Source organism: Gordionus sp. m RMFG-2023, chromosome 1 (assembly GCF_954871325.1).
Source record: "Gordionus sp. m RMFG-2023 chromosome 1, tfGorSpeb1-WG-v2, whole genome shotgun sequence".
Taxonomy (NCBI): Eukaryota; Metazoa; Nematomorpha; class Gordioida; order Chordodea; family Parachordodidae; genus Gordionus; species Gordionus sp. m RMFG-2023.
Window position 1 is genome coordinate 65,728,601 of NC_088775.1, and position 12,054 is coordinate 65,740,654.

A 12,054-nucleotide genomic window follows, 5' to 3' on the forward strand; every position below is an offset into this window, starting at 1 on the left:
CTTTCGATCCTGTTTTATTTTTATCCAATAATAAATCTTTCATTCAAATAAGTCAGTACAGGGGAGTATATCTACATCGATTGCAATACAAAAATATTCCCAAAAATAATAAAGATGCAACTACATTTGCTTAAATCGTATACATCTATTATGTAGTTCAACATTCACAGAGCTATATCATCACAATGTGGGTCGAATCTTTTTCAAATGATATTTAACGACTCCAATATAAGTGCAAACCTTACTTGTGGCAGAAAAATGAGCAGAGGTCAATTCTAGACGATTTGAAAGGCATCCATATGCAATTCTAGCAGATGCATCTAATAAGGGAAATATTAAAAAATTTCCTTCGATCCTTCGCTATTTCAACAAGAATAAGAACATTTCAATAAAACTGTTAAAAAATTTTCTTCGGATAGTGAAAAATTCAACAATATAGCTACCATATAATGGTAAATATAGCTAATTCAGGGTTAGCAATGATTTGCATATCAGCTTTCTGCGCTGATAATGCCTCTGTAAATTTTGGCAAAAACCAAAGTTACCGAATTGAGGCAGCATTAATGAATTAATATCAATTGGCTGTATATGCCATATACTACATAATTCTTACAAGAAGGCAATGAATGTATTATCTGTGGATGTCGAAATAATTGTGATGAATTGTTTTAACGAATTTAGTTCATCAACTAAAAGAGTTATTGAATTAAAAGATTTGGTGAAGTGGTCTGACTTGGAATGGTGTGAGTTGTTGCGTTATATACCTATCAGGTGGTTGTCATTAATACCTGCCATATATAGAATTTTAAAATTTTACAAACCCTTAAAAAAATACTTCTTAAATAGAGATTTTAAAAGCTGTCCTAAAATTTTGAAAAATCAAAAGCATATTTGGACATGTAGGAAATCTACTTCATGCAGTTAATATTCAGTTGCACAAAATATTCTAAAAAAGATTCACAAAATCAAGCTACAGCTCTGTTCATCTCTACAGTTAAAAATTGATAATAAATTTTATGGCGCTATTGCTAAAAATATTATATTAAAATGTTCAAATAATACTCTAATTAATACATTTTTAAATGAAGCAGATATTTTTATTAAGACAATTTCAGAATATTTACAATCAAAATTTGATTTTAAAAACTCTATTTACAAATGTATAAATATTATGACCTTGAAACAGAAACCATCAATTCATGGTTTTTATAATTTAATAAATGTATTAAAACCGAAAGACATTTATGTCTTGTTTGAGGAGATTGTAATTTTCTCTATTTTTTATGATTCGCCAAAATACTTAAAGTTAGATGGTCTAAAAGCAGAGGAGAAATGGGTAGAATTTTTTCGTAATAACGATAAATCCGTATGCTTGGAAAAAATATGCGAGTATGTCTTCTCCTTACCTCATTCTAATGCCTCATCCGAGCGCATTTTTAGACTGATGAGGACTACCTGGAAAAAGGAGAGAAATCGGATTGCTTTAACAACATTAGAGGCCGAGCTAATGATTAAACAAATATATAATATGTAATGCCAGGAATTTTATAAATATCTCAATAACGACGGTAAACATTTATTTCTATTATTTAAATCTCAAATAAAATATAATTAAGTTTTAGCAATGGCTCTATAAAATTTATTGTCAATTATTAACTGTAAAGATGAACACATCTTCAGCATAATTTTGTGAACCTTTATTAATCTTCTGATTGCAACTACACATTAACAGCATGTAGTAGATTTCCTACATGTGAAATCATTCCTAAATATACCTTATGCCATTCATTATTGAAAAAAATTTTCAAAATGTTAAAACAACTTTTATAATCTTTATTTGAGAAATATATTTTTAAAGGTTTATAAAATTTTAAAATTCTATCGATGGCGGGTAATAGGAACATATCGCAACCAACATTGTGCTGACTCAATTTTGTAAATACACTCTGTTTTTATCAAATTCACTGAGGCATTATCAGATCAGAAAACTGACATGCAATTTATTGATAATCTCGAATCTGCTATATTTACCATTATATGGTTAGCTATTGTCTTTGGATTTTTCATTATTTGGGGGAAAAAATTTAATAGTTTTATTCAAATGACCTTAATTTTGTTGAAATAGCGGAGGATCAAGGGAGATATTTTAATATTTCCCTCTTTAGATGCATCTGTTAGAATTGATGATGTATGACCATCTTTCAAATCGTCAAGAATTGACCTCTTGGATTTAGGTCTTAAAACATTGATGATAGCCTTGCTCATTTTTGTTCTACAAGTATAGTTGTCATTTATATAAGAGTTGGTTAAATATTATGGGATAAAGATTCTACCAACATTGTGATGATAAGTATCTCTGTGATTGTACTACAAGATAAGTGATTACAATTGCCGCAACTGTAGTTGCATCTGTATTATTTCTTATTTTTAGAGTACCTTATTATGTATTTAAACGTGATACGTGATAATTAAGCGCATCCTATAATGTTATACACACACACGGTAGATTTCCGATTGCGGTCGTTTTGTGGGATATTCGCATAAAATATATTTTTAATTGTAAAATTAAAATCGTTTTTTTTAATAAAATTTTATCTTGTTTACATTCTTTTATATTTAAAAAAGATCATTGGTTTTTTTTAATTAATAAATTTTAATTAATCAAAATGTTATTTTATTTTGAAAAATTGTTACCGACTTTGTATTGATATAAACTAATTATAAAAAATAATAGGCGGATAATTGAGTCAATTCAAAATCCCGGGCCCGCAAAAAAAATTATTTTAGCAATTTTTATATTTCTACCGCAATTTTCATATTTCTCCCGCATAATACCAAATTTCTCCCGCAATTTGAAAATTTTGACCTGGCAACCCTGTCTGTGATATAGAATAAAATTTTAATTGATCTACACCTAGAATACATGTTTTTGCACTCTCCAAATCCAGATTGTTATTGGTAGACAGACGATAAAATTAATCTGAACGGACAGGTTAAATTATTTCGCAGAAAGAGAGATCGTTTTAAACAATTTATTTGTAAAATATAATCGAATATATGCCTAATAAAATATTCGTTTTTACTGCAGCTGTTATATATTATCGAGCTAATAAGTCATTCGCTCGCTATAGTAGCAAAGTAGAGATCTAAAAGATGTAAAACATTTTAAGGATAGTGGGGGGGGGGGGAGTGGGGCAGAACTGGAAAATTTTATTCTTATAAAGGTATCAATATTTTTATTTTCCAAGAATAATATTTTTCAACCATTAGCGCCATCTCAATTTTTGGTAAAAATGTATATTTCGAAAAAGTAAATAGCGTTGCCAAGGTTTTGATATTGTATATATATTTAGCAAAGGTGTTTAAATAAAAAGCAATAAAAAAAATTCGAAAACAAACTCACTATTTTGCTTAAAAATACAGGTAAAGCAATTTAGGTAAACCGGATGTTAAAAGCCTATAATGGCGCCAATATATTATTCTTTGTTAGCCCATTAGAGAATTTCTTTACCTACAAAATAATATATTATAAATTTTACTATAAATAGTTTTTGAGATATAAGCATTTTAAAAATTTTACAGATTCCAAAGTGGCTCTTTTTTGTACCTTTGAGTCCCTATATCTCGAGAACCAGGTGTGCTAGCGCTAAAATAAACGGCTTTCTCATTCTTTTACCTATCTAAATAATTCCAGAAATTTTTAACAATTTTAAAAGAGGTCGGCCGAAAAAATGCCTTTTTTGATCGATTTGACATGGAATGGCCCATAAATGGAATATTATTTATGCAGGACAAAAAAATCCGGGCCGGGCTGAAAATTTTTTTTAAAAAAAAATCTGGCCGGGCAGTATACAAATGGTACCTCTGCAGGTCTCTGAAAAACTAAAATTTGACAAAAAATAACGAGTTCGGTTTTATTCAAAATAGGGCTTGATGGTTCCTCTTGTTTTGAATAGCCGGACGGTCGTCTTTATTCAAAATTTTTACCTAATCATACATTTAATACAAAACACAAACCTACTTTGAAATCTTTCTTCTATCCCAATCTTCTCTCTCAAATATACCTTCATTCAGGAATAGGTTCTCTAATTGTAGGTGTCACGGAATTAAGACATTTTTAGACAAAAACCATTCCAATCTAGCAGATATACAACCAATTTTAAATGAATTACCAGGCCATCAGGCGTTCTTTTTACTTAAAAATTAGGGCATATAAAATTTTGCCAAGTATAAAAGTAATATTTAACGTATCCAAGGTCATATATGCTATGATCAGCCCCAATCTTTCATTGCAAAAATAGCCTGTTCAAGAATGAGTTGCATATCCGCACAATGATGGAGGCTATTGTCAATATAAAATTTTCAGACAAATTGTGGCTCCAGGTCAATCTTCCGTGTAAAAATGGTGGGATTAGTTTCCCTTCCATCTTTCCTCTCTCTTGCTGCTTTTATATCCTAGATTAAGGAATTCAAGTTACATTCCAACTAATCATGATCTTGACCTAGAAAGTGTGAGCAATTGTCAATTTAGTGTTAGCAGATCCATTTCCACCCTTCAGAATTGGTTTAATCAAATGTCGGTAATATTTAATTGGGAAAAAATTTGTAATTTATATCGATCATAAACCATTAATTCATTTATTCAAAAAAGATTATCGAGAATAAATGTTATCACCATGATTACAACGTTGGTTGTTATTAGTGGGAAGTTTCAATGTGGAAATTAGATATCGCCGAGGCAAAGAAAATTGTTTGCCTGACATTTTATCCAGAATGGGATAGAGTGAAGAAGATCTCGACTTTAATAAAGATAAAGTAATGGATAAAGAAAGTATTGGTTTGTTCTCTTTCGCATATGCTAAAAAGTGGTCCCACAAATTGGGAAGATCTTAAATTCAATACTTTAAAAGATAAAGAATTGAGTCAAATAAAATTATTCTTAAGTGGAAAAATAATTGAAAGATTTATAAAAAAATGAAAAAGAATTGTCCGTGGTGAATGATTGTATTATACGGGGGAATAGGGCTGTAATTCCTTTTAAATTACGTGGTAAAATTGTTAATCTATTATATGCCGGACATCGTTGGGGTAAAGTAAAATTTTGGGCTCGTGAATTGTATGGTGGCCTGGTATGGGTAGTGATATTGAAGAAATTACAAAAAAATTTATTCCATGTAATACCTGTGCCTCTATGCCCTGCAAAGAAATGGGAAATGTGTGGCTAAGGTTTAATCAGCCTTGGGAAAGGGTCCAGGTGAATTTCTTCGAATTGGATAAAAAAAACTATTTTTTAATTGTGGATTCATATTCCAAGTAGATTGAATATGAAGAACTAAATGGATTAACGACCAAGGTTGTTATTAAATTATTAAAAAATTGTGGGCTAAATTTGGGATTCCAAAAACAATTGTATCTGATGGAGGTCCAGCGTTCATCAGTAAAAATTATAGACATTTCCGTACTTCTTTACAAATAAGACATATGTTGGTCCACCATATCATCCTAGCTCTAACGGGTAAACTGAGAGACATAGTAAAAATTGGATTAAAAAAGCCAAATACGAAAAAAAGATGAGATTTGGATGGCCCTGTTATATTAAAATAATTCAAAATATGAATTGTTTTTGGGTAGAAGAACCTAAGGGCCATTACATTTTTTAAAACCAAAGGGCAGTACTATTATATTACCCTGTGATAAAGTGAATATTAAGTTTCATATGGGACAAAATATATTGGCTCGTTTGTTCGACAATAAAAATAAAAAATAGGAAAAATGTCATATAGTAACAAATTTGGGATCCAAATCAATTTAGAAAATGGGGTTCTGGTTGTATGACATCGTCGTGATCATACACGGTCCAGATCCTAAACCCAAGATACATAATTCAATTAATTGCTGATCTGTTATTCTTAAATTATCAAGGTTTAAGACATTTAATTCAATTAATTGTTGATCTGTCATCCATTATTTATAAGGGTTTAAAGATACTTAATTCAATTAATTGTTTGTAAGTGAATTGACTGATATGTTTATTCATCGAATATATTAAAGAAAAAGTTAATTTCTTCACAAGTTTCGATCAGTTAAGAGATCAGTTGTTATTATATGCCAAGTAAAATAATAAAATTAATAAAAAATTTGATAATTCAAATGGCATATATATGGTTATTTATGCAGTAGTGGAAATATGTTTATACCAATTGATATTTTTATCTATATAGTAATGTGATTTAAAATTGAGAAAAATAAAAGAACTGCACTTGTGGAGTGATACCGCAAAACCTCATGTGTTGTTTGATTTAATTGTACAAAAGAAAATTTTTAGTGGAATATAACACTGTGAATTTACGTGTATAAATAAATTGTTGTTAAACACTGTTAATTAAAAGAAATTTTTTTTAATATGTGGTAAAAAAATTTTTTGTTCTTTCTTCTCAATGTGGCTTGTTAGAGATAAAAATATTGAAATAGTGTTGATTGATTAAAAAAAATTTCCTTTGTATGGTTAACCCTATGTCATTTTTATTTAACTGTCCAACAAAATAATGTACAATCTTTTGTTATAGAAAAATTTTTTTGTCACAAAGTTTTTATGCATCAAATTTTATAATTGTATTGATATTTTAAAAAAAAAATTTTTTTAAATAAAATAATTTTTTTTAAATTAATTTATTAGTTTATAAATTTTTATAAATTGTCGTGTCTTGTATATCATTTTATCATCCAAACTCCCTCCCAAATGAAATTTAAATTAATAGTAGGTTACTTGATTCCAAAGAATGCCAACATGTAAATTCCGTCTGGGAATAAATCTTCAATAGTTAAAAAAAATGTCCAATTTTGTATAAATTGTCAGTCTGAGTGTCCATGCCAAAGAATACTACAATATAACAAAACAGCTTAGCCAGACAGCTTGGAAACAATATTCTATGATCATTGATCTTCTCACTTGACTGTATTGATGATAGCTCAACAAATATTTCATTGACGCCGAAGGTTACCATGGCAATTACTCCAATAATATCAATATTAATCACCATGAACATAGATATGAACAAGAAAAGCTCTCAGCTTAATTATTTAAAATATTTTGTAATATTTCAGATATACCCGGTACTATTGTTTAAATATTTACTAGATATTATATAAAATTTTGCTAGTGAATGCCTTGTACCCATAAAGGAGTGGCATGTCCTAATTTTCGTTTATTTTATAACGGTTTATAATATTTTTTTTAAATAATTTAAAACAAAGTATTATAATAAATAAGAACTAAGAATTATTATATTTTTCTGGACTTATTTTTTTTATGAATATTCATTATCAGATTTATGATATTTTTCTGGAAAATTTATTAACTTTTGAACTATTTTTATTATTGGATTTGTAATAAAAAACTCTAAAAAATATTATCGGACTTAATAATAAAAAATTCGAAATTGAAGTATGATTTAAATTATATATATTAAATTGAGACGTATAAATTAAATTATATAAATTAAATAGATATTAAGTTGAGGTTGAGATGTGTAAAGTGATGAGGTCAAAATTTTTGATTTCTTTTTCCTGTTGTCTATTTTGATAATATTATTACTATATAAAATTAATGTGGTAGAATAGATGTGAATTAAAATTATTGTTGGACTTGTTACATAATGTTAAGTTATATAATTCATTATTAGATTAATAATTGATGATATGTCACATATGGTAAATGATTTGCCTACAATTTTACCTGTTTTATGCCAAAACCCATGAATGATTTGCTAGCTTGAATTATATCTGAGCTTTGGTGAATATTATATTTGAACTCCATACCATATGAGGATATTGCAAAGTCTCCTTGTATTTATTTATTGCTCTTCTTAAGGTTGTTTTAGGAATATTAAATTTAGTAGCTATGATAATGTTGATATTTTATTAATGATTATATCATCAATTGCCAGTTTAATTTGTTATCACTTTGCACCAAATATTGTTTTGCGCGAGCTTATGAATGGATGAATTTTGACCAGACAATACTCCCCTGTCTATTATTATCAATCGCCTTTATATATCTATTAGATAAAACTTTTAAAGTCTAATTTTTTGTGTAACTAATGCTAAATGCCTAAATATTTATATAAAATATCAGTAATCTAAATTAGTAAATTTTTACCAAACAAACAAATGTGCAACGTGATTTTTCCAGGAAGAGGTACTAAATTTATGTAAAATATTTTCTTAATGGATTGCTCTATTCAATAAATAAACTTAGGTAAAGTACATATCATAAATATACACATTTTGACCAATTTTGAGAAAAATCTGTCCGATAGATAAAAAGTTAAAAGATGATGGCCAGTTTTCAAACATGGCCATTTATGGCACATTTCCCCTAAGTCTTAAAAAAAATTGATATAAATATGGTTTGGATAAGGATACTTTCAAATATGAAAAACAGTAGATAAAAATAATTGCAAACCTAAAAAAATTATAAATATATTGTCTGGATAAATAATGTTGCTATATTATTTCCAAATAATATTTAAATGTTTATTTTGTATTATGATTATTTGTTTATTGGATGATTGATTTTTATTTAACATGAGATGCTTTATGTATTTATATACAAGTTAATGTTGTATTATTCGGCACTTTTAGTATTTTGTATCGGCAAATAATTTTTATTTTGGAAATTCGTTATAAAAATATTATCAGTACGATTCAGACTTTGTTAATTTTATTCCAATAAAGAACAGTTACAATTACAAAATATTTGAAATAATTAAGGGGTATAAAAACTAAAAACCTTAATCGTGTTTTGTTAATAATAATACAAGAGGAACAAGTGGTAGAAAACTTGGAAATATCACGAATGATTGGAATTAGAGAATATTTATTATAAACAAGTTTCTAGAAAAACTAGCATTATACAATGAATGATAAATTAGTGTAAAAAGAATTGTAACCTTCATCGTTAAAATGCAAGAGAAGAAAGGGAGCACAAAGTGAATCCAGTCCTTGCCAGTACACATAATCTGGATGGGACAAAATCCAAGCTTTGAGGATGTTCTTAAATTTACGATGGCCTTCGGAAGAGGCTAAGATTTCGTTGTATTGGTGGCATCGTGGTATATCAACTTCGATCTAATAATCGCGATATAATACAAATTATATGTCAAATTAAGTGCCCCGAATATCAAGATTCTCCTAGTATTTTATAACACTCGCATTTTATAAATTTTCTTAAACACATCTAAATTCGCAATTACTATAGATTATAGACATTAAAGAAATTATATTGTTTTTACAGATTTTGTAACTTCAATTCATTTAACATATATATGTGAGAGTTAAATAAAATGGCATAAACAAACCCGCCTGACGACATTTCGTAACGCGACATTGGTAATTTATCGCTCCAACACTTTATCACGGTCATTAATAACTCGTCACTTTATAATGCAAGAATTTTGAGTTAGATATTTATATATTCGTATAGATTAGACCTGTACGTCGATAAAAAACATGAAAACTAAAATTATTATTAAACAATTTGGGCTAAATAAAATTTATAATAGTTTTATTTATGTATCCTTTATAGTTTTCACCTTTTCGGGTGGTATATTATTCAAATAATCTCTTTTATACAATTTATTTTAAGATATTGGCTTTAACTTTATGGGTCCTCTACAATCTGTATAGTTTTTATGCCTTCTCATAGTATGGCCGTGATATTTGTTTTAATGGGTACTACTTTTAAACTTCCTGCTATATCTGTATTAGTGTTTTATCCTTTTTTTGATACCCCAGCCAACATCCTCATTATTCTCATCTGGACCTTAAACTTAAGTAAGAGCGATTGAAAGAGCACGCTCACTGAGAATGTTTGTAGCCGGGTCCATAATATTATCCTGGCTAGAACAGATAGTCTATAAAATTAGATTCTCTTTTTCCGAAACACTTGAACATTATCTAACGGCGAAGATAGATCAGAAAATAAAAAAAGTAACATTATTCTTGTTCTAAATCTTCCATATCGTTTTTCATCTGAATATTGAATGTTTATAAGCTAATTTTGTATATAATTTTCAATATAAAAATCTCTCTCGTATTCTATTACTTGTTCCATATCTTTATAAGTTCAAGATCGCATGACATAAAATTGAACGGAAGTGAAACATTTTAAGATAATAATTAACTATATTTAACTTTTAAAACGGTCTAAAAATGGTTCAGTGAATACCTTGAAAAAATATAAAATATGTAGATAATATATTAATAACCTGAAGATCAATTACTGGATTTCTATTTATATTTTGCTTGGAAATAAAGATATCGACGTTATTTATCATTTGCGATCAAAGGATTTCACTAAGAGTAAAGCTAAATTTATGATATTTTTTTGAGATGAGGAAAAATCATATCTTGAAATGATTTTAGGAATTTCAAGATATCTTTGGATAAACTGCATTCAAACTTGAATAATTAATGTTCATGATTTATCATTCTATTAATAAGTAGGCTTTTGAGTTTAATTCACCTTATAGCATCATTAAATGCTATACCAAAGTGTTTAGTTTTAAAGTTTTTTTAATTATTAGATTGACCAAATTTAAAGCGCTCTTAAAGATAAGAATTTTTATCGTTCAGATTAGGGGTGTATCAATACTACTTTTTAGAGGCCGATCCGATCCGATATTAAATTGATATCGGCTGATTACCAATCCGATATCATATCTAATTTTGTATTCTGTAAAGATACCAATGGTTTTAATTTTTATCAGATATAACACAACGGAAGTCGTGCAACGCATTCGCTATTTACAAAATCAAACATTTCTTTTAAGTCTTAACGCGCAATCTCTGATTCTTCTAACAATATTTTATATTCTACTTACTGTGATGACGAGATTATGTAATTCATGCCACAAACACAGGTGGTGTTAATATCCACCTAACCACTTCTCCTGCAATTTGAGTATTCTATCGAATTTTCAAATGCTTATAAATAGAAAATTGTAAATAAACGAATATAAATATGTAGCGGGAAGGATAATTTATAGTTGTATATAGACAGATATAAGAAATTACTTTAAAAAGTTGAATCGTAAATAAAGCTAGATACACAACTATATACTTTTTTAAAAAATAATTTCATATTTTTTTTCGCATTGCAAGGCGACAAACTAAATGAAAGTGATAAAATGTCGGAATGATGTCATATTCGGGGTTTCGCATATTGAGTAGGGGACTACTTCTATTTATTTTTTTTAAAAGGGAAATATAACCGATCAAACTTCCACACAGAGCCGTACAGACGGGCGGAGCGAGCGAGGCAGCCTTTCCGGGTCACTGAAATTAAATAATTTAAGGGGCTAACAGATTCTGTAATTTTATTCAATTATTTTTAGAGTCTTGAAAAATAAAATATTTTCTTTGTACTACATGCAAAGCATTATTCTTTTTTTGTAAAAAATCCATGTAAGAAATTTGAAAAAAAGGTTTAACATGTCTATTCATATTTATTATGTATAACAAAAAATTTGATTTTTGTAGTTTAAAAAAATTGATTTATTTTTAGTTAAAAAATTAGATTTTTATTTTTTTCTATTTATAAATAATCTTTAAAATAATTTTCTATTAGCAAAGAAACAAGGTAATAGGTAAGTAAAAATATATTATAAATTTATTTTTTTAAAAAACGATACTAAATGACTATTTTGATAAATATTTGGTCATTCTCTTGTAAAGATCCAGTTTTTGTAGTTGTAATAGCTATGAGACACTTTTTGGAAATTCTGATTAGTCTATTTTAAAAAAATATACATCATAGCCTTCATTTAATACATAGACATTCGGGTAGGTACACTTTAAATTACTCTAATCTAGAATGAGTTATTATTTTAATTAAGATTTAGATTTGTCTATTAAATGTTTAATTTCATATCTTATATAATAATCCTCAAAAAAAGTCAATCAAATTCAAACAATAGTATTCTTTTAAAAAATATATGACCAATGTAATCATCATAGCAATTTTAAACCAATGGTAATTCCCATGTGTTATAT

General features: G+C 27.8%; 1 protein-coding gene across 1 annotated transcript in view; it reads right to left on the bottom strand.

The window, feature by feature from the left end:
- LOC135928683 (TBC domain-containing protein kinase-like protein) overlaps positions 1-12,054 on the bottom strand; it is a 41,928-nt gene that overhangs the window by 20,335 nt on the left and 9,539 nt on the right. The window contains exon 2 of the mRNA XM_065465140.1: positions 8,952-9,129. Within this exon, the coding sequence (XP_065321212.1) occupies positions 8,952-9,129 (178 nt within the window). The remainder of the gene's footprint in view (positions 1-8,951; positions 9,130-12,054) is intronic.